At 40.7% G+C, this 26,534-nt stretch overlaps 1 protein-coding gene across 2 annotated transcripts in view; it reads left to right on the forward strand.

The window, feature by feature from the left end:
* NOTCH2 (notch receptor 2) overlaps positions 1–26,534 on the forward strand; it is a 170,476-nt gene that overhangs the window by 100,800 nt on the left and 43,142 nt on the right. For both annotated transcript variants that reach the window (XM_043459398.1, XM_043459404.1), the window contains exons 6-13: positions 8,134–8,367; positions 9,739–9,894; positions 10,414–10,602; positions 11,771–11,884; positions 12,693–12,806; positions 14,455–14,688; positions 19,553–19,663; positions 25,920–26,112. In XM_043459398.1, coding sequence (XP_043315333.1) covers positions 8,134–8,367; positions 9,739–9,894; positions 10,414–10,602; positions 11,771–11,884; positions 12,693–12,806; positions 14,455–14,688; positions 19,553–19,663; positions 25,920–26,112 — 1,345 coding nt within the window. The remainder of the gene's footprint in view (positions 1–8,133; positions 8,368–9,738; positions 9,895–10,413; positions 10,603–11,770; positions 11,885–12,692; positions 12,807–14,454; positions 14,689–19,552; positions 19,664–25,919; positions 26,113–26,534) is intronic.

The following is a 26,534-nucleotide window of genomic DNA, read 5'->3' on the forward strand; positions in this document are numbered from 1 at the left end:
ATTTATCTGCATGTTTATCTCCTACGCCTACTATACCTACAGGATCTTGTTAGACACTTGTAACCCCAGCCTCATAGGCACATTTGTGTGCTTGTACATTAGTGCATGCACACAGTCTCTCATCAGGCAGACCCTGTAGACTCCAGTGTTTGTACAAAATATTTCAACCCTGGGAGGTTGAAGAATAGTCAAGCTTGTCCTCTGCCCTTTCACTTCAGGAGAGGAAGAGAAAATCTTCTGTGTGTAGAGGAGAAGGTTTGTAGGACAGAGGTTAAAAGAATGCCCTGCTATGATAGGAAAAGATGAAACTCCACACCTCAGGAGCCTGGGTGACTGCTGGCTGGGAGGATATATTGGAGACCAAACTCTCTTGATTTAACCAAAGAAGAGGAGGTAGAGGGTCAGGGCAAGGGTCAGCCAAGCTCATTTTTTACATGTTGTTCATGTGGTGACTGTTGCAAATGAGAGCTGACCCTTAACAGGGCCACTGATGTGGTAAAAGTTTTTCCCACACACTTCACACTTGAGAGATGACTATGAAGGGCCAGGGCTTCTTCCAGAAGTGCTAAGGCTCACTGATCATTTCTTCTCTTTCCTTTCCGCCCTTCCTCCTCTTGTTTCCCAGTCACTTGCAACTCAAGTCAGATTGATGTTTTGTGTGTGGTGCCTTGAGAAAACCGTAGTGAACTGTCTGTGTCCTCATGTGTTGCAGCTCATAAAATGGTGTCTTGTGTAGTGGTCCTCAGTTCACATGGCCAGAACTTGATGATAGTGAGGCTCAGGTCATAGTTTCCACTTCAGTACAGTCCTGTTGGGTTCACTCTGTTATATTTTCTGCCACAGGTGCTGCTCATAATCTTACTCATTCATCCTTTGCTTTTAAGACCTTAGATGGCGCAGTAAGAAAAGATCATTATGAAAGTGACCCCACTCCTACAAAATCAATATAGTGTACTCTTTTTTCTTGTTTTCCTTTTATAAATTTATTTTTTGATTGATGTATAGTACATTTACAATTTTGTGTTAATTTCTGCTATGCAGCAAAGTGTTACAGTTGTACATATGTATACATTCTTTTCTAAATTCTTTCTCATTATGGTTTATCAGAGGATAATTGAATACAGTCCCTGCATTAGAGTAGAACCTTGTTTTTTATCCATCCTGTGTATAATAGTTTGCATCTGTTAACCCCAGACTCCCTTTCCCACCCACCTTCCCTTTGCCAATCGCAAGTCTGTTCTCTGTGTCTGTGAGTCCATTTTTGTTTGTAGGTAGGTTGATTTGTGTCTTATTTATAAAGTGTAGTTGACCTATAATATCATTTTGATTTCAGGTATAGAGCACAGCAATTCAGTTATATGTGTATATATAATACACACACACACATACACATATATATACAAACACACATATATACACACACACATATGTACATATTCTTCAGATTCTCTTTCCTTATAGGTTATTACAAAATATTGAGTGCAGTTCTTTGTGCCATACAGTAGGTCCTTGACATCACTAATTATTAGAGAAATGCAAGTCCGAACTATAGTGAGGTACCACCTCACACCAGTCAGAATAGCCATCATAAAAAGTCCACAAATAATAAATGCTGGGGAGGGTATGGAGGAAAAGGAACCTCCTACACTGTTGGTAGGAATGTAAATTGGTACAACTGCTGTGGAGGCGAGTATGGAGGTTCCTTAAAGAACTGAAACTAGAGCTACCATATGATCCAGCAGTCCCACTGCTGGCCACATATTCAGAGAAAACCATAATTTGAAAAGATACATGCCCCCCAGTGCTCATTGCAGTACTATTTACTATACCCAAGACATGGAAGCAGCTTAAATGTCCATCAGCAGAGGAATGGACAAAGAGGATGTGGCACATATATATACAATGGGATATTATTCAGCCATAAGAAAGAATGAAATAATGCCATTTGCAGCAACATGGGTGGATCTAGAGATTGTCACAGTCTGTCAGACAGTTGTTGTTTAGTCGCTCAGTCGTGTCTGACTCTACAACCCCACGGACTGCAGCACGCCAGGCTTCCCTGCCCCTCACCGTCTCCTGGCTCAAACTCATGTCCATTGAGTTGGTGATGCCATCCAACTGTCTCATCCTCTGTTGGCCCCTTCTTCTCCTCCCCTCAATCTTTCCCAGCATCAGGGTCTTTTCCAGTAAGTCGGCTCTTCACGTCAGGTGGCCAGAGAAAGACAAATATCATATATGTTAATTACATGTAGAATCTAAAAAAGTATGAATGAACTTGTTTGTAGAACAGTCATAGAAAGCAAACTTATGGCTACCAAAGGGGAAAGGGGGATGGGGGAGATATAAATTAGAAGGTTGGGATTAACATACACACGCTCCTATGTACAAAATAGCATGCTTATTTTTCTAACAGTGGGTTAGTAGTATTGTCTGTAGTTGAAGCACTTGCTCTTCCTATACATTTCTCAGTCCTATTCTTCCCTCAAGATAGTTTTGAAGACTAACTTGAAATGTTGTGATCACACACCCCAGTGTTCCTTTTCAGCACTTGATTTCCACTTTTAAGTGGGTCTGTTTCTTTTTAAAAAGTTATTTATTTATTTATTTTTGACTGTGCTTGGTCGTTGTCACCGTGCTGGCTTTTCTCTGGCTGCCGTGTGCGGGCTTCTCATTGTCATGGCTTCTTGTTCCAGAGCACAGATTCTCGGGCACATGGGCTTCAGTAGCTGTGGCCGGTGGACTCGGTAGTTGCAGCTCCCAATCTCTAGAGCACGTGTTCAGCAGTTGTGGTGCGCAGGCTTAGTTGCTCTACTGCACTTGGGATCCTCCCGGTTCAGAGGTTGAACCTGTGTCTCCTACATTGGCAGGTGGATTCTTTACCGCTGAGCCATCAGGGAAGCCCAAGTTTGTCTATTTCTGATTCTTTTTCTAACTAGCTGTGTAAACGTGGGTAAGTCACTATGCCGCTCTGGTCATAGTTTTGTTTGTAAAATGAGCACATTAGATTGAATCTAAGGTCTGTTTCATCAGTGATGCCAAGTCTGGTACAGTGGCTGATATATAAACTGAGGTGAATGACCAACAGAATTCCTGCTCTCATGGAACTTTTAGTTTGACAGAGACTGTAAAATGTAAGTGAATATAAAATTATACCATTTCATAAATGACAAGATGGACTGAATGGAGTAGATGCAGTGAAGGAGGAAAAAGAGGAAATGTGAGCTTGAAGATCTACCTAAGTTATGAAGAATAGAAGGTCAGGGTGGTGGTGGTGGTGTAGTCATGAAGTCGTGTCTGACTCTTGCAACCCTGTGGACTGTAGCCTGCTGGGCTCCTCTGTCCATGGGATTCTCCAGGCAAGGATACTGGAGTGGGTTGCCATTTCCTTCTCCAGGGGATATTCCCGACCCAAGAATTGAACCTGGGTCTTCTGCATTGCAGGCAGATGATTTATCAACTGAGCTATGAGGGAAGGCTGAAGGTCAAGGTATGAGATGTTAATTGGCCATATAAGTAAGAGGAAGAAGAATATTTGAAGTGGAGAGGACAGGTTATGCAGAGGCTCTGAGGTAGGAAAGAACTTGTTTGAGGAACCAACAGTAAGCCATGTGGCTAGAATAAAATATATGAAGGAAAAAAAAAAAGGGAAAAAAAAATATATATGAAGGAAAGATAGAGACTTGAGATTTAGAAGGCAAAAGCTATCACCCAGAGAATTATCAGTATATACTAGTGGCTCTGAGTGTTTAAGGTGGCGCTAACAGTAAAGAACCCACCTACCAATTCAGGAGACAAGAGATATGGGTTTAAGTGATATAGGTTCGATCTAGGTCGGGAATATCCCCTGGAGGAGGAAATGGCAACCCACTCCAGTATTCTTGCCTGGAAAATCCCATGGACAGAGGAGTCTGGTGGGCTACAGTCCATGAGGTCGCAAAGAGTTGGATATGACTGAGCGACTTAGCATGCTAAGTGTTTAAGGTGTCAGCCTTCATACCAAGTTAGTCCAGGTTTATATGGCAGTAGATAAAGTAGTTTCTAGAAACAAGTTATTTCCTTTCTAATAGGAGATGGGTAAAACCTAGTAGCCCACTGCCTTAATCCCAATGTTAGATACCAGTAGCCTGCAATAATTGGCAGGTGAGATTAGTAAGAGGGATAATTGATGCCCTCACAAACTTGCCCAGCCGAGCTTTGTGCAACATATTTTGGGAGTTCACCAGCAAGGTTTGTGTGCTGGCACAGATGGTGGTACAGGCTGAGACTTGCTTGGATCGAAGGTGTAGCAGCTAGGTAGGGCGTGGAAAGAACGCAGCTCTGTCTTCACCAGGGGCTTTTATATGCTCGATAGCTAGCTCCTAACTTAGTGCCTTCTCCTTTTCTCCCAACTAACACAAAGTCATTTGCTTTTAGTTCACCCTGTGTTCTACTGGCAGACTAATGTTCATATGCAGATTTGATCATACCTTCCCTCACCTGTGAGTCTGCAATAATTCTCCTTTGTCATATCAAGTTCAAAATTCATATAAGAATTCAGAGCCTCAAATGATCTCCAGCCTTTTCTTGTTTTAAACCCAACTCAAGAATATACTCCAGTCCCTTTGATATGTTCAAGATCTAACCCCACAAACCTGAGTGGACCTTCTTCCTCCAGCCCAGGCTGATGCTTTTTGGCCATGGAGTAGCGGGAAAAGCTGAATGCAGCCTCTCTAGAATATCACCAGGAAACTTTACTGTTTCAATATCTGGTGACTTTTTGTCTTTGTCAGTTTCTACCAAGGTCTTCTTTCCCTGACTCATGCTTCCATCCCTTTTAGGTGTGCTTTAAGACCCTAGAATCAGGGACTTAGTCTGTAGGTCTTATTGATCAGACCCAGAGTTGGATAATTAACTCTGCTGTAGTGGAAAGAACAGTAGTTTTAGAGTCAAACTGATCTGGGTTTGAATGACAGTGCCTCTGACTTACCAGTTTATGACCCTGGGCAGGGGTGGTAGGGTTGGTGGTTACTTAACCTTTCTGAGCCTCATGTTTCTTATTTTTAGGCTTCTGCATTGGTTTCCTCCTTTGCCAAGAGGGAGGTGACATGAAAGAAGTGCAGTATGTTAGTAGACTTTCCATTGGGAATTTTGGAACAAGCAATTTTGTGGCACCCTGGTCACTGTTCTAACATTCCAAATGTAATAACTGGTTGCTGGAATTGGAATGAGGAAAAAATTCTGGCATAAATATGCCTGGGAGGGGTTTTGTTTTGTTCTGGAGAAATATGCCCGAGCCTTAGAGGAAAATGATCTATTCTATGAAAGATTACATATAAGCCAGGATTCTTTTGACTCTCCAGATTTGATTTCTCTAACAGTATCTGACACCAAACACAAAACGCCTTAGGTATTTGACCTTCAAAAATCAATCTCATTGGAAAAATGGTCAACTGTACTCAAAAAATACATTTGACTTTTGGATAGTAATTTGGAGTCATAAGTTTTTCCAGTAATCCCATCATATGGGTCATGATTTTAATCCTCCCCTCCCCCACCCTCTCTCCTTCCCCATGCCTCTGTGTGCTTGGGAAAACTGAGATGCAGAGAGGTTGTTTTGATATGGTGAGATTCACACCTTAAGTCTTTGCTAAGGATTTTAGAGTCAGCAGCTCTAGTTCAAATCCCAGCCCTCCTGTACCCCCTGCCTCATGATAGGTGAGCTATGTCACCTCTCTGAGCCCGTTTCCTCAATGAGACAGTGATCGCAAGACCTCAAGCCCAATATGTGGTTCACAGTAAGCAATCAGTGACTCTTGATTTCCTTTCCCAAGAATACAAAATTTTTATTCCAAACATTATTTCGTTAACCTAGTTTGTTTCACTATAATATTTAAGTGTCTGGGTGTTATATAATGTATATGAAATATATATGAGATTTTTTAAAATCTTGTACTCAGAACCAATAAGAAAGAAAAACAACTTCCAAATTTCTCACATTCAGCAAGTCAGTTAAGTTTGATGCTAGCATGGGTATTTTGAGTTAGCATTAGTGTAAGAGACAAGACTTAGGAATTCCCAGGTTGCAGAAACTCTTCACCTGCTTCTTGGTTATGTTTTCATTTCTGTATCCCACCTGCATCTTAACAACACATCTGTCATTACTGTGAGGTAGCATTTCTGCCAGTAAAGTAAGGGAGCAAAGCTTTCTATACTGACATCATCTATCCTGGGGGAAATGATTGCTCCTGCACTTCCTCCCTCCCTCTGTACTAGTTAATACTGTCGGATGCAATAGACAGATCCCCATCTCAAATTAGGGATACCTGCTGGAAGAGTGGCTATGCTTGTAAATAGGCTTAGAAACAGTCAGTCTTTGGGAACAGCTGGAGCTAGTAACTTGAATGTCACCAGATTGTGTTTTTTCTTTTCTGTGCACTTCTGATTCACTGTTATCATACTATGTGTAGACTGGTCACATTTTTCTTTTAGTCCATGTGGCAAAGGGTCCCTAGTCCAAAAGTTTGGAAAAGAGACACGGCTTGTATCAGATGCCCATCCTGGATCAGGAAGCTGTGATCATGTAAATACGTGGTGGCTCCTGCAGGTATTATATGGATGAAGTGGAGTGAGAAGAGCAGCACAGAAGGAGGGCCCTGAGCACAGAGTTCCAGAGCTGCCCACACACTGCCATCTTAGGCAGTGGGATCTTAGCTGGGAATACAAAAAATGCTCTTGAACCGAGTTTGCTTGCAGCCCAGTGATGGGAGATGGATGTACAATTGAAGTGCAATAGAATGATGTTGGTTCTGTAATAGTGGATGCGTTGGTTAAATAGGAGTAAAGAATAGGTGGTCAGTTAGGTTGGCTCAGACACAGAAGCCCCTGTTGGCAATAATGGCTGCACAGTTGGGCACCTTGCAGACTCTGAAAGCCCTTGAGCCAGCTGACTTATTATCTGGGGACTAGGTATAGCCCTGGCATTTTCTGAGTATGAATGCCCTGTGCTTTGTCGTTAAGAGGCCTCTACATCAGAGTGCCTTTTTGAATCATTCAGTGAGTTTTTTACAAAGAAAAATTAAGTATATCTTGAGGGTCTTGTCATGTTGTTTTAGAGAATTCATATGATCTGAATATTCATCCCCTATGGTAGCTTCTTAAAGCTATTAAAAGACAACTTATTATAAGACAGGTTCATCAACTTGTTTTACAACTCAGGTAACCCAGCACTTAACTGCTGGTTAATTACAAATCCCTTGCTTTTAAGTAGCTTATAAGTAAGTCCTGTTCCCTGTCATGAGGCCCGAGAGCGTTTGCCATAGTCCCTATCCTTTGCTGTTGCAGTGACCTGTGGTATATCCATTGGTGGTCTCATGTTTATCATCCTTTAGTTTGCTTCCTCAGGCAGAATATCTTTTCCATCTTCTGTTGCATGAGGTTAACTTTCTACATCTTACTCCACTGCTCCATCTTTGGCTCCAGTCGCTTCATCTTGGCTTTGTGTTTCACATTTATATTTTACCAAGGCTTTTATTGTTCTTAACTCCTTGATTTTTCTCTCTGCCCTTTCTTGCTCTTGCATGTATTTTTTAATGAAACCTTCTATTTTGAGATAATTGCAGTTTTGCAGAAAGTTATAAGTATTAACAGAAATACTGTTTACCTTTAACCAAGTCTTCCCCAATGGTAACATCATCACCTTGCAAGATTACTGTCTAATATCATAATCAGGATATTGACATTGATATAGTCAAGATACATAATGGTAGCCTTAACATTTTGATTTTTAAGGTTGCTTCTCATCCTTACTCATCTCTTAGACCCTTCTTTCCTTGCTCTTCTCACATTCATTGTCCCGGGGATTTAACCAAACCTGATTTAAGGCTCTTACAAGACTCAATTTTCTCTCTGATAGGCTGGCTAGACTTCATGCTGTCAGAGTTTCTAGGGATAGAACTTGCCTTCCCTAAATTATTTGCCTAGAATTTGGATGTCTCTAGGTGGCCTTAAAAGTCATGTGAGAACTGGGTTTGTTTGTGAGTTAATTTTGCCATAAGTTCACCCAGGTCACATGAGGGTGAAGAACGTGTGGAGGCTGGTATGGTACTAATCCTCTGAGACTCAGAGCCCTAAACAAAGACACTTTTCCCCCCAAAGGACAGTTCTGCACAGAGGATGTGGATGAGTGCCTGCTGCAACCCAATGCCTGTCAGAACGGGGGCACCTGTACCAACCGCAATGGGGGCTACGGCTGTGTGTGTGTGAATGGCTGGAGTGGGGACGACTGCAGTGAGAACATCGATGATTGTGCCTTCGCCTCCTGCACCCCGGGCTCTACCTGCATCGATCGTGTGGCCTCCTTCTCTTGTATGTGCCCAGAAGGAAAGGCAGGTAAGGCTGGCAGAAGAACAGAGCTGGAAAGGGGAAAGGACTGGTGAGCATTCAGGACTTCTGCCTCCATCTCTTTGATCTCTTTTGGGGTATGTCCTTTTAAGTTTCATCCTTTGGAACATGGCACTCAAAGCCATTCTTCTGGAAGTGTAATTGGTAGCCAGAGTGCTGTGAAGTCAGTCTTCTTCCTTAGGACTTTTAGCTCTCAATTCCATGTACCTCAGTGTTTCATCCCCCCAAAATGAAAGTAACTCTTGCTTGGAAACATCTGTAACCTCCTTAAGATTTTAAGCTAAAAGACTGCTCAGAAATTAAGGTAAATTTCTCAGAAATTAAGACAAAATTCTCAGAAATTAAGACAAAATTACTCACAAATGGAGGTAGGCACTTAATTTTAAGAAGAAATAATCCATTTACTCAGAAAAGGTTAGCAAGAGGGAAACAATGAAGTGTATTCCAGCTCTCAATATTGCCCTGTAGCGAAAGGTTTTCACCAACTGCAAAGTTAACATTGCTCTAGCCTCTCAGTTTAACAGTTCTGGGTCTAGGAATCAATCAGTGAGAGGAGGAATGTTACAGAAGGAGATTGCTCAGCGATAGAACTTGGTGCCCAGCAGTTTTGAAATGTTCCTGTATCTATGCCTTTTCAAAAGCCCCGCCTCCAGCTTTGTAGAAGAAGCCTTAGTCACCTCTTCTTAAGCTAATTGCAGACTGGAAAATCCAGTTCCCATGTGAACTATGCAGAACATTGGGCCTAGTCATGTCTTCAGAGTCCTGAGGGCACTTGAGCCAGGAATGTTGACACTATTAAAAAGCTGCCCAAGTATAGGCTGATGATGTTCAGCTGGGTTTTTTTTTTTTTCTTCTGAGACTAATGAAATGCAGGTGGCCCCAAGATCATCAGGTAGCATGATCTTGGGAAAGTGTGTTGCCAGATAAAATATAGGATGTATGTAATATTTGGGACATAGAGTAAATAATTATTCATTGTTTATCTGAAATTCAGATTGAACTGGGCAGCCTTGGTTTTCATGTGTTAGACATGACAGCCCAGTGGGAAGGATGTCTCCCTTTTCCTGACTCCAACACCTAACCATCTCACAAATCCCTCACATTATCTACCCTTGAGGAGGGGTCCAGCTGAAGGCTCAGATTCAGGGTATAGAGGGAGGTGTCTGCAGAAGCTTCTTGCTTTGCAGTTAGCTGCAGCATGTCCCTAAGGCAGGATCAGGCAAAGGGGAAATTGCCTCTAAATCTTCACTGGATTCTGATGTGCCATTCCTAAGGTGTTCAGTCCTCCATGAAAGAGAAACTCATTCCCCAGGTAAGGGACATTTTCTCTTTCTTCTCCTTACCTCACCCCTGTGACAGGTCTCTTATGTCATCTGGATGATGCGTGCATCAGCAACCCCTGCCACAAGGGGGCGCTGTGCGACACCAACCCTCTGAATGGACAGTATATTTGCACCTGCCCACAAGGCTACAAAGGCAGTGACTGTACGGAAGATGTGGATGAGTGTGCCATGGGTGAGTTCACAGAACCTTTCCTGTTCCTGTCAGCTGAGCTCAGCAGACATTTCAGCTGAAGCACATTTCACTCTGTGAGCCCATTTCATCCAAACCTCAGACCTGTTATATGCCTTCTGTTTACAACTGACCTTTCAGTGTAACCACATAGTCTATGCTGGGAATTCAAATACATAACAAGGTTTGTGCTTGACTCTTAACATGGATCCCTACCTTAGTGACTGGGCATAAGAACAGCAGACACACATGAGAGTTGAGATTGCCCTCTTTTGTCTTTCTTTCCCTATTTCCATCCTTCCTTTTTCATTTAATTATTTATTTACTTACTTTCTGATTGATTGATTGATTAGAAGGACATAAGAAATTGAGAATCAGATTATTAAAGGACTGGCCCTAAAAAAAAGAAAAAAAAAAAAGAACTGGCCCTAATGCTACTAATCTGACCCACTTCTGTAGTCCACATTTGTGGAAGCTCCTTCGAGTGCTTTGATCCTGGTTATGGGTGCTTGTGTCTTCCAGCTAACAGCAATCCTTGTGAGCATGCAGGAAAATGTGTGAACACAGATGGTGCCTTCCACTGTGAGTGTCTGAAGGGCTATGCAGGACCTCGTTGTGAGATGGACATCAATGAGTGCCACTCAGACCCCTGCAAGAATGATGCCACCTGTCTGGATAAGATCGGAGGCTTCACGTGTCTGTGCATGCCAGGTACATGGGCCGTCGGTGTGTGGCGTCTAGGCCGGAGACCTTGCCCTGTGCTTGTCTTAGGCAGAGCACTCAGTACAGTGTGGCGTTTCCGTAAGCTCTGTTGGCATTTAATCCCTAGCCACGGGACCCTTAGGGCTTCCCTGGTGCCTCAGTGGCAAAGAATCTGCCTGCAGTACAGGAGCCGCTGGAGACGTGGGTTTGATCCCTGGGTTGGAAAGATCCCCTGGAGGCGGGCATGGCAACCCACTCCAGTATTCTTGCCTGGAGAATCCCATGGAGGAGCCTGATGGGCTATAATCCATTGGGTCGCAAAGAGTCGAACACGCCTGAAGCAACTTAGCATGCACATATGCAAGGGGACCCTTAAGGACTAAGACCCATGTTAAACTTCTTAGAACTGTGGAAAACAATCCCATCATGTCAAAACCCAGATACTTGTGAGAGAAAAATTCAGAAGATTTTTAAAATGCAAGTATACTTTGATTTAATAAAGTATTTATCATAAAAATTCTTTAAATAGCAAGCTTTCCTTATCCCCTGATATATTACAAATAGCATACCATTCCATTTATAGAAAATAATATTACCCATAATTGTATAGGAACTTGCTGTTTATCTCATGGTGAGATACACATGCTGTGTTATATCTTGGAACTCTTCTGAAGAGACCTCTGCTTGAATCCTTAGCACAGCTGAACTTTAGCTTAAAATGACAGCTATCAGGGGCTGCTTGGCCTGATTACGGGTGCTAAGCGCTCTAGCCTTGGCAGGCCCTCCTGACTTTGACTTGCACCCCAAGTACAATAGCATCTCTGATTCACTCAGCTGGTCCTTAGGACTGGGGACCCCGTGAGCCTGGCACTGTCCTGAAAGCAGTGCCTGGACTGATCCGAGAATGTAGTTCAGTCTTTGTTGCCATGCTAGGTCTTACCAAGGTCTTTGGAGGTAACCTCTCCTCCGTCTCCACAGTGACATGGATATCCCAGGATATGCCCGTGTCTGACTGATGCTCACAGTGACTGTTTTCAATCACGGCATAGTCCTCTTTTCCCTCTGCAGAAATGTTCATACTCATAGAGGATGTAGTCATCTTTATGAATTTGTGCTTTCTTGGCTAGAATACGCCTTTGTCTTTTTCTAAGCCACTTGTGTGGTCCATTTTGTTCAGGTTTCAAAGGTGTGCATTGTGAGTTGGAGATAAATGAATGTCAGAGCAACCCTTGTGTGAACAATGGACAGTGTGTGGATAAAGTCAATCGCTTCCAGTGTCTGTGTCCGCCTGGTAAGTGCCCACCACCTGCCCCTGTTTTCTTTGAAAGCACAAAGCCGACTGACCGCAGGGAAGAGAGGAGGGAGAGAATGTGTGTGGGCTCTCCATGAGGAAGTCATTAAAGCGAGCGCTTCGGGATAGGAGTGTGTGTGTACAGACGTGGGGGATTGGTTTCAGCTAGTATATCTTCCAGATCCTTTGTGGCCAGAAGTCCAAGTCTATTCTGAATGGCCCATGACCTCGCCGTCTGTGTGTACATTTCAGGAAGTTCATACCTCATGGAAGCCCTTAGTTCTAGGTTATTCAGGATTTTATTTTTTCCCGTGAGTCATATTCTTGAAACCCTTCTCTGAGATGATTATTTTTAGACATTTCACCCATGGGTACATTAACAAGTCAGTTCTTTCCAAAGAATGCTGTGTCTCTCCTTTGGCCCCCTACAGCCTTTATGGAAGACGTGCTGAATTTTCTGCCTTAGGCTGTAGCCTCTCTTGTTGTTTCTTCAGAGAGAAGGTCCCAGTTCCTGTGCAGCTACATTCACTTCTTAGGGGGTTCTCCCTGTATGCATTCAGTTCCTACTTTAAGTTGAAGTGAAATCTATACTGAGAAGAAAAAGAGGTGAGAGAGACACCCATGGGCCTCTGATGCCCTGAGCCTCACCCAGTTATCCCAGGTACCTGTTCAGGAGAATAATTCTCCATGTGCTGATCCAGGGGTATAAACCCTGCCAATAACTACCCAGTTCCTCTTGGGCATCATTCTGATAGTAAGGAAAACATAAGCTAATCCTTTGACTTGTGTCATCATGTGCCCTTTTAAGGATTCACGGGGCCCGTTTGCCAGATCGATATTGACGACTGCTCTAGTACTCCATGTCTGAATGGGGCAAAGTGTATAGATCACCCGAATGGTTATGAGTGCCAGTGTGCCACAGGTAAGAACTTTTCACTTCTTATTCCCCTGGTAGGTCCATCCGCCCTAAATAGGAGACTGTCCTCTTCTAGCTGCCCTGCCAGGCCAGTCTATTAGTGGGCTGCTCTGTGTTTAGAAGGGGCTTCTTCCAGCTCTTTCTTGCTGCTCTCAGTTCCTTCTACAACACCTGCTTTCTTCACCACAATGATGGCCTGGCCTGGACATTTCCACTTGGTGTCCCCGTCTTTCTAGGGCAGATTTTGGCAATGGTGAGTTTCCAGCTGGCTTGCCTTATTCCTCTGGAAAAGGGAAGAATTCCAGTTGTCATTGGGGCTTCTCAGCAGGAGGCCTGTCTCTGTGTTTCTTGAGGCAAGTGATTGAACAAAGGCTCAGAAATGCAGTGGTAGGCAAGTGCAGAGATTTTCTGCATAAATATGATTGATGCTTTGAGAGTCAAACGTGTATCTGAACATGGGAGAGAGCTCTGTCTGGGAAAGTTTGGGGCCTCTTTCCTGACTCCTGCTACTAGAATCAAAAAGAATGTTTACAAATATTCTACATTTCTGATCTGTGGCAACATTTCCAATTTGGGAGTGGATTTGAATAAGCCAGACATTTCTTGTTACACATTTGCTTCTGCACAGACCATTACTGTGTAGAGAAGGACTAGAAATTATTAGAAAAGATGATTTCCCAGTTTCTTTTTTATCTGACTGTTTAAGAAAGAAGTTACGAATATAATTCAAGACATTTTTTCTTATTTTTTAGAAAATGGATTCTTAAAAGATTTTAAGCATCATGTGCATGATTTTTTTTGTGATCACAGAAAAGCAAACTAAGTCATAAAAATAAACAAAGAATTAGTATTTCAATAGCATTAGAATATTATCACTTATTAGGCCTTCTCAGAGTCGGCCCTGTCAGATGATCCACTCAACCTCCTTTTCTTTTCACAAACTCTGGTCTCTGTTGGAAAAGTTTCAGGCTAGGTCTTCTTCTGGCTAGATTATGCTTATGGAGTATAACCTTCACTGGAGAGAATTTAAACTTTGAGCTCATGTTTAAAAGGGAGGAGAGTCCTTCTAAAGTCTCTTAAAAGGATTTAAGGTTGGATAAAGGAACTCTTATTTGCCCCCTTTAACTGTCTTAACGTGGTCATTTTATTTAACAAGTATTGGTTAAAAACTTACTATATTTGCATAGATTCCTGGAAGGTTGGGAGGAATAAAGAAAAGTTCTCTGACCTCTCAGGTCAGAATTGGAAAGATAAGGTACATGAAGTCATTAATTTAGTACCTATATTGCAGACTGGTTTGGGAGGAAAGGCATATAGAGATAAATATATTAAGGAAAATTATAGAGAGCTATTCCCCACTGAAGTCTAGTATGCAATTAAGATGCAGTTAAAATGTCTCTGCAGTGAAATTATTGATCATTTAGAAGAAGCTATTTGAATTCTACAGATCTGATGTGAACTTCATTTTAAACAAAACTCGCTAGGCTTGCCTTGTACATCAGTGCAGATAGTCAGTTCCAATTGCTTATGGCCCACAGTATGAATTGTTTAAGATATGGGATGTGTAGGACTAGAGGATGCTAGAGCTACATGTATGCTCAGGTGTGGAATGTGCACTTTGGGTTTAAGTATCTTGGGTACAATTCCTTCCAAGGATTCACTGGTGTGTTATGTGAGGAAAACATCGACAACTGTGACCCTGATCCCTGCCACCACGGCCAGTGTCAGGATGGCATTGATTCCTACACCTGCATCTGCAATCCGGGCTACATGGGTGCCATCTGCAGTGACCAGATAGATGAATGCTATAGCAGCCCTTGCCTGAATGAGGGTCGCTGCATCGACCTGGTGAATGGTTACCAGTGCAACTGCCAGCCAGGCACGTCAGGTAAGCCCACTATTCACTGCCTTTGGAGTTTTCACTGTTTCTCTAAAACAGTTTACACAGATGTCTCAGACTTTCTCAGCACATGTTTAGATACCAAAAATATAGTCTTGGTTCTGAGAAGCACAGCCAGGAACATCTCAGAGGCAGATAGCTCTAGCCAGTAGGGAAGTCAGAGACAATAGCTTCACAAAGCTGATGATTCTGTGTATGTGTTTCTCATCAAAAGGAGGCATACCACTTCAAAAAATTGAAATTATTATTGAAAATTGAAATCCTTCTTACTTTTGTGGCTCGATTGGATTGTCTTTTTTGTTTTAACTTCCACCTTATTCAGTTTAATGAAGTTGGTCCTTCCCTCTCCATCCCTCCCGTTCTTCCAGTAGTTTTTCCTCTCTTTTAGAGTCCAGTATCTGTAATGGAAAAGGAAATGGCAACCCAATCCAGTATTCTTGCCTGGAGAATTCCATGGACAGAGGAGCCTGGCAGGCTATAGTCCATGGGGTCGCAGAGTCAGGCATTACTAAGCAACTAACACATTATCTTTAATGTGTCATCTTTCTTCTGCTGTTTTTCTCTGCTGGGCTTTGGGCATTTGGGGGGACTCAGAGGGAGAGGAGAGACTCTGCAACATGTCTGGGTCATTGTCAATTAGAATGCAGAGCTGTCGTTTCCCATCCCCAGTTCATGGCTGTTTCCTGCCTCCAGTTGAATGACGGCTTGTTAGTCATGAGGGCATGCTACTCCTTGCTGGGGAAATGTTGAGCTGTTTTCTCAGGCAGCAGCATTTCACAGGTTTCAGTGGATTCTGTTTTACTTATTTGAGGAATAATTATGGTCACAACTGTGGTTAATGGACAGAGAAGTTCTGTGTCTCAGATCAAAGGAAAATGTATTAGTGGAAGATTAACTAGTGTGTGCCTTTGTTAGAAGGGAACCTGCCAATACAAGGAGTGATTTATTGAGAACTCATTCTCCATTTAAGGAAAATGGCCTGTGTAGGGGGCAAAGGTGGGGGAGGCGGTTAGCTGCCCTTATTTTATTTTGTTATTTCCAAATCCATTTCTTCAAACTTGTCAAAGGCCCTGGTCTTCATCCAGGAACTCGTACATGCCAAGTTTGAAAACAAAGTCCTTTTTGAGTTGCTCAAGCATACGAAAAACATCCCATGCCTTCCCAGTTGAAAATGCCTTCCCCCTCCCCACGTTTAGATAACTCTCTAAAAGAGCTGAATAGATCTTTGTGAAACCTTCCAAAAGCAATTTGCTTCCGGGCTGGTCCCCAGACATGAGAAATTGCAGTACGAAAAGAAATTTGAGAGATTTACAAGCAATTGAATGGATGCCTTTAGAATGGTGGGGCTGTTTTAGGCTTTGCTATCGTTCCCATTATAAAAATGTACTGGAAACCTGGGTTAGTGGTGGGCTGGCAAGCATTTTGTTTTCTTTGGGATTATATTATTATGCTGGGATGGATCAGGTGTGTTACCTGGGGAGTACAGAGAAATCAAGGTGGAAGTAGCTGTCAGTGAGAAAGGCAGGCAGTAAATATCAGTGGTGTGCAGGCAGCATAGAGGAGGAAGGCACAGGTTCTTTCATAAAACTGACAAATTCATTCCTGTGACTGTTTGGAGAATTCACGCAAAGAGATGCAGACTGCATAAAGACATCTTGGTCTGTAATGGGTGTAGAAGGACCTGGCATGTACAAGGAGCCTCGGTGAAAGGAGTCATTCAATTAACCATTATGAATAGACTTTTGAGTTGTAATCTAAGAGTCGACAACCCATTCATAATATAGTCTAAGTTGGTAGCTTGGGGTTTGGATGAGTGTATGGATAGAAGGGATACTTTTTCAATCTGCAGGTTATAATTGTGGTTTCTCACTCACTAAGTACTTAAAGCGCAGTACACTACCCAGAATCACTTCTAATACCTTTTTTCACCTGTGATCTTAAAAGTTTGGGGAGTTTCAAGTTATAGAAACTGCATTGACTAGCTAAAAGAATCATCAGCAAACAACAACTACAAAACAGACAAGCAGAAGGAATTCTGTGAAAGCACACAGAAGCATCTTACAGATTCCAAGTGAGAATTGAATAATGAGGCTTTGGGGGGATTAGCGGGAAGTAGGGCCACATGCAGACTGTAGGTCACCCAGTTCATGTTCCAACGTTCCAATGAGATAATTTCATTGGCCCAGCTTGAGCTGAGTATCTGTTCCTGCTAGAATACAACATGGATTTGGGGGCAGAGTCCCATTAAACTGCATGGCTTCCTGGGGCCTGCCTTGGTCTATTGTGGGTTAATTGGATTGTCAATCAAGGGCTAGACACATCTCCTAAAGGTATCCATTTGTAATTAAGGAATATTGAAACCTTTGCCTCATCTGTGGCTAGCAAGGCAGCATAGCCACATTAATCACAGTGACCAGTGTGGTGCGGTAAAGTGTATAGAATCCAGAGAGCTGGGTTCACGTCCTAGCTGTGCTGATGTAATTGTGCAAGTGCATGATAAAATGGGTGTAACACAAATTGATTTGGCACTGAAGTGAGAAAAATAAAGTTATATCAAGTGGGAAGCAGAGTATTTTGCTCACAATAATGACTCGATACATTTTCAATATAATAATTATTAATAAATATTCACATAAAGTTTGAGTGAATAAATATTATGGCATTTTGTTGAGGAAGTTTCATTTGTTAGTTTATATCCTAATTATCAGGCTTCATAGACTGATTATTTTTAGACTTTTTAAACTGCCAAGATATTCTTTTATGATATCCAAATTCATCACTAAATTCATGTTAAGTAATATAACAGTATTTTTACAGAATAGTGGTAACAGTAGGGATTGGTATATCTCTAGTATTTAGTTACCTATATCTATAATTAAACTTTCCTGAACATAGTCAAACTCTGCCATTCATCTGGGGAATAGGCCAGAAGGAAGGCAACATACCCCAGGAGAAAGCTATGACTCCATAAGATTTGTCGTGAACTTTAGCCCTTAATAGTAACAGTCAGTATCAAGCTTATAGTAGTAGATACAAGTTCCAAAATTCTAATGAAAGCTTAAATTTTACCTCTGGAGCACAGTATTGTCACAGTTGTTCTCCTTGAAGTGGCAGGCTTGTTTCTTTCACTTAACTATTTGCTAAGTACTTAGGTCTGAATAGTCCTGGTTCGTCTGTCAGTTGCTCTTTCAATTAAAATGGGATTCTGTGAAAAAAGTTTCAGTTCAGTATTCAGTCACACAACTGCTTTTCCTGGAGACTGCTCTGTATGTTGGCATGCCACAGAATAGCTTTATGTGTATTTTCTATTTCATCACACAAAACAATAGAGGTATACTCAAGGGTCAAGGTATAATCAAATCATAAAGTTAATAATTTTGGAAGCTTCATCAAAGTCATTCTTAAGCGAAACTATCTTTTTTTGTATTAACTGAGTACATGGAGGTGAAGAGTAAAAAGTACACCAGTACAGTGCAGTTCGGCACCTTCTGGATCCTGCTAAGATGCCAGCAGTCATGCCGCCATTGCTCTTTTTTTTTTCCAGTAAGATATTTATTGTAATCTAAAGCCATAGCTTTATCATCAAGATGGAGATGTGGGAACTGGGTAATAATTTGGTTGGGTACAGTCTGATATTCTAAAGCAATCATGTCCATGGAGATCAATTAATAAGACCTATATAAGCAGTTAATGTTTTAAATTCAAAGATCCAAAACCAGGATTTTTGTCTTCCAACACCAACTCCTCTTCCTCATTCACGACGTCTGTCAAGAATATTATATTTTCCTAGACATCCAGGTATGGTAACTGAATTTCCATGACTTCTCCCTTATTCTCTTCATTGACTCAGTTTCCAAGTGATAAAGACTATAACTCTTATGACCTCTCACATTGATCCTTTTGCTTTCATTCCTACTGGCATGTCCTTGGCCTTGGGCACCATTTCTTTAAACCAACTCCATGTCATGGCCTGCCCAGTGTTCTTCTCACATTAATCCATCCCACACCATTCACGTTGACCTTTCATGCCACTCCAAATCATTGGCTTGCTAACCAGGGCCCCTTCAGTGGGGTCCCTTCATTTATGCTTCTCATCTCACCATTTGTCCATGTGTCCCACCCCTGGGGTTAAATAAATCAAAGTGCGGCTCTTACTGTGCCCACTGCTGGCTGTCAGCTGCCTTGCAGATTTCTTCAATACTGAGCCACACTTTTTTTTTTTTTAAATCTTCAGTGTTTCTGAAATTAGGAAGCACCTTATGTTCAAGGTCGTAGAAAACTGTCAGCCTCAGAATTAAGGCAGAAGTGATGACAGACTCCTTGCTGCCTGTGACTGAGAATTGTTCAGTGTGTAAAAGGGATCAGTTCATCTGATTGTCATTGCAGCTGTATATTAACTTTGGATCCCTAATTTGTACTTAAAATGAGGCAACATATGCTATAAACTGCTCTGGATGCTTGAGGCAAAAGAGATAAAAATCTCTGCCTTGATGGAGCATACATCATGAAGAACTGTTGCCAGGTTCTGAAGACTCTGTCTGTCACAGGGTCTGGTGGACTTTTTTTTTTTTAATCAATTAATTTATTTTAATTGCCTCCATTGCTTTTGTAACAGTGCAAATGCCAACACAATAAAAAAGACAAATAGTGGCTTAGTGTGATTAATATAATCATTTGACCTCATGATACCTTTGACTAGGTCTGGAGGACTGAACTTTCAGAAATGTTACTCTCCTGTATTCAGGGTTGGCTAGATACTCATCAGATTTCTTAACACCCAGCATTACAAACAAAGATCATTGGTATTTCTGTGCTAATATTGCACGGTTTCTCTTTGCTTTCATCTTTGCAGGCGTTAATTGTGAAATCAATTTTGATGACTGTGCAAGTAACCCATGTGTCCATGGAGTCTGTATGGATGGCGTTAATCGTTACAGCTGTGTTTGCTCACCAGGATTCACAGGTAATGGTCCTTTTTGTTGGGAGACTCCTTCTTCAGCCCCCTCACTTTGGGAAAAGGGCATCTAAAGGTTAGTTACTTTCAAATATATCTGACTTCTTTGTCTCTTGGAAGGTTAGAAGGTTGTTTCTGTGCTTCTCTGGCCCACTTTTCTACTTACAGGCCTTCCCTGAACTGTAACATGAAACTTTTCATTAGTTACGGTTTTTAGGCCATGTGTTTATAGCTACTTAAAAAGAGTTTCTTTTCAGACCATGAGTTTCCATCACTGTGCTTAAATTATATAGTTTTCAAGTTTTTCTATACTTAGTAGTGAATGCCTTCTATAAAGGCATGGCCAAGGTAAAATTCTGTGAACACCTTACATGATTTTTTCTGAGTACTTCCTCTTACAAGTACTTGGGTAAGGTCAAAACTTAGCAAAGCAACCTATTTTTGGCTAGCATAGTGGGTTTTATTTTCTCTCCAGGAGGGAGAAAGTAAGTGACTAAAATAAAATTGGTTATAATTCTTCTTAAATTCCTCTTAATTAACGCCCACCCCCCAGCTAGAACATTTATACACAAACTCGCATGCATCTTTTCTCTTATCTCTTTTGTTACTAATAAGATTACCTTTACCTTTTACCTTCCTGATCAAAAAGTACTAGGAACTGCCTCTTTTTGATAGATCTGTTTGTCAAAGGCACCATCAGAGGGTGTGTGATGTGCCAATCCCATTCTTTCTAGACAATGCCACACACAGTAAGGCACTTACATAATGATGTTACCATTTCATAAATACCATGTGGTCATTTGCAACCAATGTGAGAAACTTCCCACAGAACTTTTTAAACTACAATGTCAGAAAGCCAAAAGATGCCTCTTTCTTGCTGGGAACTTACCTCTCTCTGTATTTCACAGTCCTTTGCACTGCTTGGTGTGATTGTGGACACAAGAGAGGAACGTTTGTGGCCTGTGTGGTCACTGTGATCTCTTTTCAGTAGAATATCACTCAGAAGACCAGGATGATGAGAGCCCTTATATCTAGTACCCAGCACTGCTGGTGTGGAGCCAGATGTACTTCTGTATCCTGAAATATGTTACTCCAACATTCACAGCCGACTGAATTCCTTTCAGACGGAATGGCATATATACTTCTTTTACATGGGTAATAAGAAGAGAATAGCTACCATTTCTTAAGGCCTTGTTTTGAGGTAGGCAAGTGCCTAGTCTCATTTAATTGTCACTACTATTATTATTTCTACAGTATTGATGAGAAACCCTGAATTCAGAGAGCTTAAGTAACAGTACCAGTGCACTAGGGCCAGCACTCCACCCCGGGAGGTTCTATTATAGAGTTCATACTCTCTGCCACTTGACTGGACAGCGTAAGTGGGTGCCTGCTGTGGTTTCTTTTTAGATATATAAGCCTTGCTGCTGCGGCTAAGTTGCTTCAGTCGTGTCTGACCCCATAGACGGCAGCCCACCAGGCTCCCCTGTCCCTGGGATTCTCCAGGCAAGAACACTGGAGTGGGTTGCCATTTCCTTCTCCAATGCATAGACTCAACTTAAATTTTTTGGAAATGTCAGTGAATCATATGCTCTCTCTTTTTAACATTTAGCAAATCAGGAAGGTCATGGAGGGAGGACATAAGCTAAAAATATTCTAAAATAAACTTAAGGTGTAGCATGAAACTGCATAACCAAGGAATGGAATGTTTTGGTTACAGGGTGGTACCCTGTTCTTGGAACTGTTTTCTACATCTGTTTTTTCTATTTGTTTTTTCAAGTCAGTTGCTGAAAATATCAGAGGCAACTGTGTTATATACTCATGACCCATAAATATAAGGTGTTTTAGTCTTGCCTTTATTTTAATACTGTTTATTGCAATTTTAATAACAGCTTGAACAGATTTAAGGGAATTTTTTTTCAGACAAAACTCTCTGTTCTCCGCAGACCACTTTATACTTACTGATTGAATAGGAAAAGTAAGAAATCATGTGGTACTTCAGTAGACTACTTTTCACTTGTATAAACTACCTTTTTAGTTTCACATTCATGTCCATTATTTTGCTGACTTCTTAGAATGGTCCATAAAAGTAGATAGGTTGTAAATGAAACCAAAAGCACAAGTAACAAAAACTAAAATGAATTTCTGAGGGACAAAAAAACAATATGTTGAAAAGCTAACCTACAGAGACGGATAAAAATATATGCAAACTATGTGTTTACCAAAAAGTTAATATCCAAAATATATAAAGACTCATACAACTCAATAGTAAAGAAGCAAATAATTCAATTAAAAATTGAACAAATAATAAGAAAAAAATTCAGTAACTATATATAGTGACAGATGTTAACTAGACTTATTGTAGTGATCATTTTTCAACATACACAAATATTACATCATTGTTTTACACCTGAAACTAATATAATGTTATATGTCAATTATAAAACCCACTCCAGTCTTCTTGCCTGGAGAATTCCATGGACAGAGGAGCCTGGCAGGCTACAGCCCATGGGGTCGCAAAGAGTCGGACACGACTGAGCGACTAACACTTCAAAAATGAAAACACATTAGTCAGGAGTAGGGAAACCCAATTTAAGAAAATATTACTGGAAAATTCCCAATAATTTCCAGACATAAGATACTAATAATGTTCACTCTAATTCTCAAGAGCTACCTGATTTAACCACATTCTGATTATATTTTTAGGCTGTAAATCATTATTTGTATTTTGAAATCCAGTATCAACTGAAACAGGTAAAGTTTTAAAAGCTTTACAATCTGCCAAACCCTAGTGACTTTCAAATGGCATTTGAAATGCTAATGATGATGAGTAGCTACCAATATAGCTAATCCTCATCACAGTGTCATTATGCAGCTGTATAAAATCGCCAAATTCAATGAAAAAAAAAATAGATTCGAGGTTTACAATCTCATCTTTCTTTCAGTCTCTTATAGGATTTTCTAATCAGGAGTAAAGTGAATAAATATTTATAAATTATAACTTTGTAAATGCTGAACATGCAGTTGTTTTTGGTTCTCCAGCCGTTGGTGAAGGCACACTGCTAAGCACAGAGGAGCACTGGGTTATGGGAAAAATGGTAGACAATGAGTTCATGCCTTTAAAGGGATTTAAAGTATGATCAGGAACACAGACTGCATACATCAGAAAATGACGGAAGACAAGGGAAGTAGTTTAAAGCAAGGTATAGACATTCAAAAAAGTATAAGCGATGAAGGAAAACAAATGTTTAGAATCAGGGGGAAAATGGACAAAGGACGTTCTTCTTCCAAAGAAGACATACAGATGGCCAACAGGTACAGGAAAAGATGCTCAGCATCACTAATCATTGGGAAAATGAAAATCAAAACCATAGTGAAATATCATGTCACACCTGAAAGATTGGTTGTTATCAAAAAGATAAGAGATAACAAGTGTTGGTGAGGGTGTGGGAAAAGGGGAACTCTCAGGCACTGTTGATGTGAATGTAAAATGTTACAGTTATTATGGGAAAACAATATGGCAGTTGTCAAAAAATTAAAAATTGAACTACCATAAGGTCCAGGAATTCTACACTTGTGTATCTAAAGGAATTGAAATCAATATTTCAAAGAGGTATTTGCACACACCCATGTTCATAGCGGCATTATTCACAATAGTCAAGATATCAAAACAACCAAAGTGTCCATCAATGGATGAATGAGTAAAGGAGATACGTTGTACGTATACAATGGAATATTATTCAGCCATGAGAGAGAGGGAAATCCTGACATTTGTGACAACATGAATGGAACTTGAGGACATTAAGTGAGATAAATTAGACAGTGAAAGACAAATACTGTATGGTATCACTTAATGTAGAATATTGAAAAAGCCAAACTCATGAAAGCAGGGAGTAGAATGGTGTCTATCAGGGTCTAGGCTAGAAGAGTAGGGGATTGGAGAGATATTGTTTAAGGGTACAAATTTGCAACTAGTAGATAAATAAGTTCTGATTGAATGCATAGCATAGTCAGCAATACTATAGCATTATAAACTTTCACATTGCTAAGAGAGTAGATCTCAATTGTTTTTACCACAAAAAGAAATGATGGTATGTGACATGATAGAAGTGTTAACTAACTCTGTGGAGGTAATCATATCACAGTATATAAAATATATCAAACCAACACCTCATATACCTTAAACTTACACAATGTTATATGTCAATCATGTCTTAATTTAAAAATTAACAAAAAATGTAGATAGGGACTTTTCTTATCCTCATTTAACAAATAAGGCAACTGAAAGAGCTTGGTATGTCCGTGGTCTTAGCTAGTGAGTCTCACTGTTAGGACTGTGAGTTCCCAGAAGGCAGGCAACTCCCTAATTGTCTTTTTAGCCAACATTTTCTAAAACTGTATAGCACTCAGGGAGCACTTAGAAAATATTGCTGAATGAATGACCAGCACTCACATATGGAACCTCTGACATCCAACACTAGACTCTTGAGTCTGGACTATACCATGCTTTCATTCATTAAATACTGATTTGTTAGGCACCTACCTACAAGATGATAAACACTGGCTGATTTCTCATTCAGTAGTTACTGAGCCCAACAAGGTGCATAGCCTTGTGCTGGAAATTCATGAAATGCTGGGATTTCCGATACTGCTTAAAGGATGAGAATTTGCTAGCAAAGCAGCTGTCAGTTCACCAGGTAGACCACACAAAGAGGCACTTAACCCTCTCAGCTACAGATGACTTGAAAATTGATTCTGCTGAGAGCTTTAAAAGCAAATAAAGAAAATGTGAGAAGTGTGACTTCTGAGAAGATTTTTCCCAAGAAAAGACAGAATTGAAAAAGCTTTTTCTTCTCATTCTCCACTGGATTTCAGACAGAGGATAGTGCTGTAGTTAAAAGAGTTGTGGCTCTTATCTTTCTGCCAGTGGCAAACATCTAAAAAAAAATCAGAAGTTGAAGCTAAGAAAGTAGTATTGTAGAATTGGTTATTAATAAAATACTTAAAAGGAAAATAGCAACTACTATCAAATTGTGGGTTTTTTACCACACCAACCACCAATAATGGTTTAGAGAGTAATAGAGAGTGAAAAAATGTTAATACCCATACTTTAAAAGGGTGTGTATCTATTTCATTTGGAATTTCCTGTTCTAATTGCAGGGTTACTCTTTCTTAAATAAAAATGCCTAGTTTTATATGAATCAGAAAATTGTATTCTTTGAAATTTATAATTCCTTCATAGCAGTTGCTTGTCACCAGTCATTTATAGAATTATGGGTTATTTTAAAATTTTATATCATTTTGGAATATATAGTTAAATCTCATTTATTCAAAACTTAACAAAGCAAAACTCATATGTAACTGGCATTTATTCCACTTTATAGCAGACATCTTTTCAAAGTGCAATCTTGGGTGTGTTTTAGAGGAAGAACATATTCATTTCAATTTTATATATTCTGAACATTTATATTATAACTTGATGAAATAAAAATTGTCTACATCAGAATTTCTCAAAATGTAGTATCTGAAAAACCTACATTATTTAAAATGTTACTTTGGAGCTGTAAGGATCTTCTTTTAAAACAAGTACTTTTAGCAATCCTTGCACATTAAAATTTGAGAACCACTGGTCTATATTGAGAGACCCTGAATGGTTTTCTCAATGATCAGAGAACAATAAAATTATATTTAGGTTTCTCTTCTTCCTGAGGCAGAAAATAGATTAATACAATTCTGAAAGTGAAAACAAATGGCTTTTCTTTTTAAGCAACTTAATCATTAATAGCCCACTCACTGAACTTTCCTGTTAATTGAGATTTACCATATATAGAAATGTAAAAGATTGACTAACTCTTACAAGAATGAATGCAGTAAACCAGCTGGCAGCAGTGATAAGGGAAGCTTGAGAGTTCTCCGAACAGCAGCAAGAGGAGCAGGCAACTTTGATAGCATGTGATGTTCTCTTTTTGAATGTTTGATGTACAGTTTCCCCATTTCTAAACTGGAGTGAAGAAACACATGTCGAAACACTACAACACCGTTCCAGTATTTTGTTAACTTTGTTAAGTTACCGAAGCACAAGGCTCTCTGCTCCTTCCTTGCAGGGCTGTGAGTGCTACTGGATGTCTTATTCCTCAATCTTGACATTTGGTGCCCACGGCATTTTATAGCCTAGGCAGATAAAGGTGCCTGCACAATAGATCTCATGGTCCTGGGTCTGTTCCCTAAGCATTTTGGATTTGACAGAAACTGTCCCCCTTCTCTGCAGGGCAGAGATGTAACATTGACATTGATGAGTGTGCCTCCAATCCCTGTCGCAAGGGTGCAACGTGCATCAATGATGTGAACGGCTTCCGCTGTATCTGCCCTGAGGGGCCCCACCATCCCAGCTGCTACTCACAGGTGAACGAGTGCCTAAGCAATCCCTGTGTCCATGGAAACTGCACTGGGGGCCTCACTGGGTGAGTAGCTGTCATGTATTCATCATTTCTTATTGACCTGTGTTGAGCCAGTTGAGTTTTAGTACTGACCATACCCTGTAGCAGTCAGTCAGGACTTGAGCTGAGACTAGGCTGAAGAGGTCAGTAATCCACATCATAGTCTTCCAAGTCACCACTTCTTCCCTGCCTTCCATGTCTGAGTAGATGGAAAGTAAGGAGGAATGTTTCATTCCTCTTGTGGGTAGTCAGCACATGGGAGGAGTCCAGGGTTATTTTCTGAGTCTTTAGCTGTTGTGCTTTTAGTACTAACTGCAAGATTGAGTTCTGAGGGATATTCTGTTTGACTTAACCTCCTGCTTAAAGAAAACCCAACTCTGTTTCATAATGATACCAGTGGGTACCTCTGAGGTAGAGCTGGTTTCAGCTAGCTAGAGTCTTGGCCC

This window comes from Cervus canadensis, chromosome 2 (genome assembly GCF_019320065.1).
Source record: "Cervus canadensis isolate Bull #8, Minnesota chromosome 2, ASM1932006v1, whole genome shotgun sequence".
Taxonomy (NCBI): domain Eukaryota; kingdom Metazoa; phylum Chordata; class Mammalia; order Artiodactyla; family Cervidae; genus Cervus; species Cervus canadensis.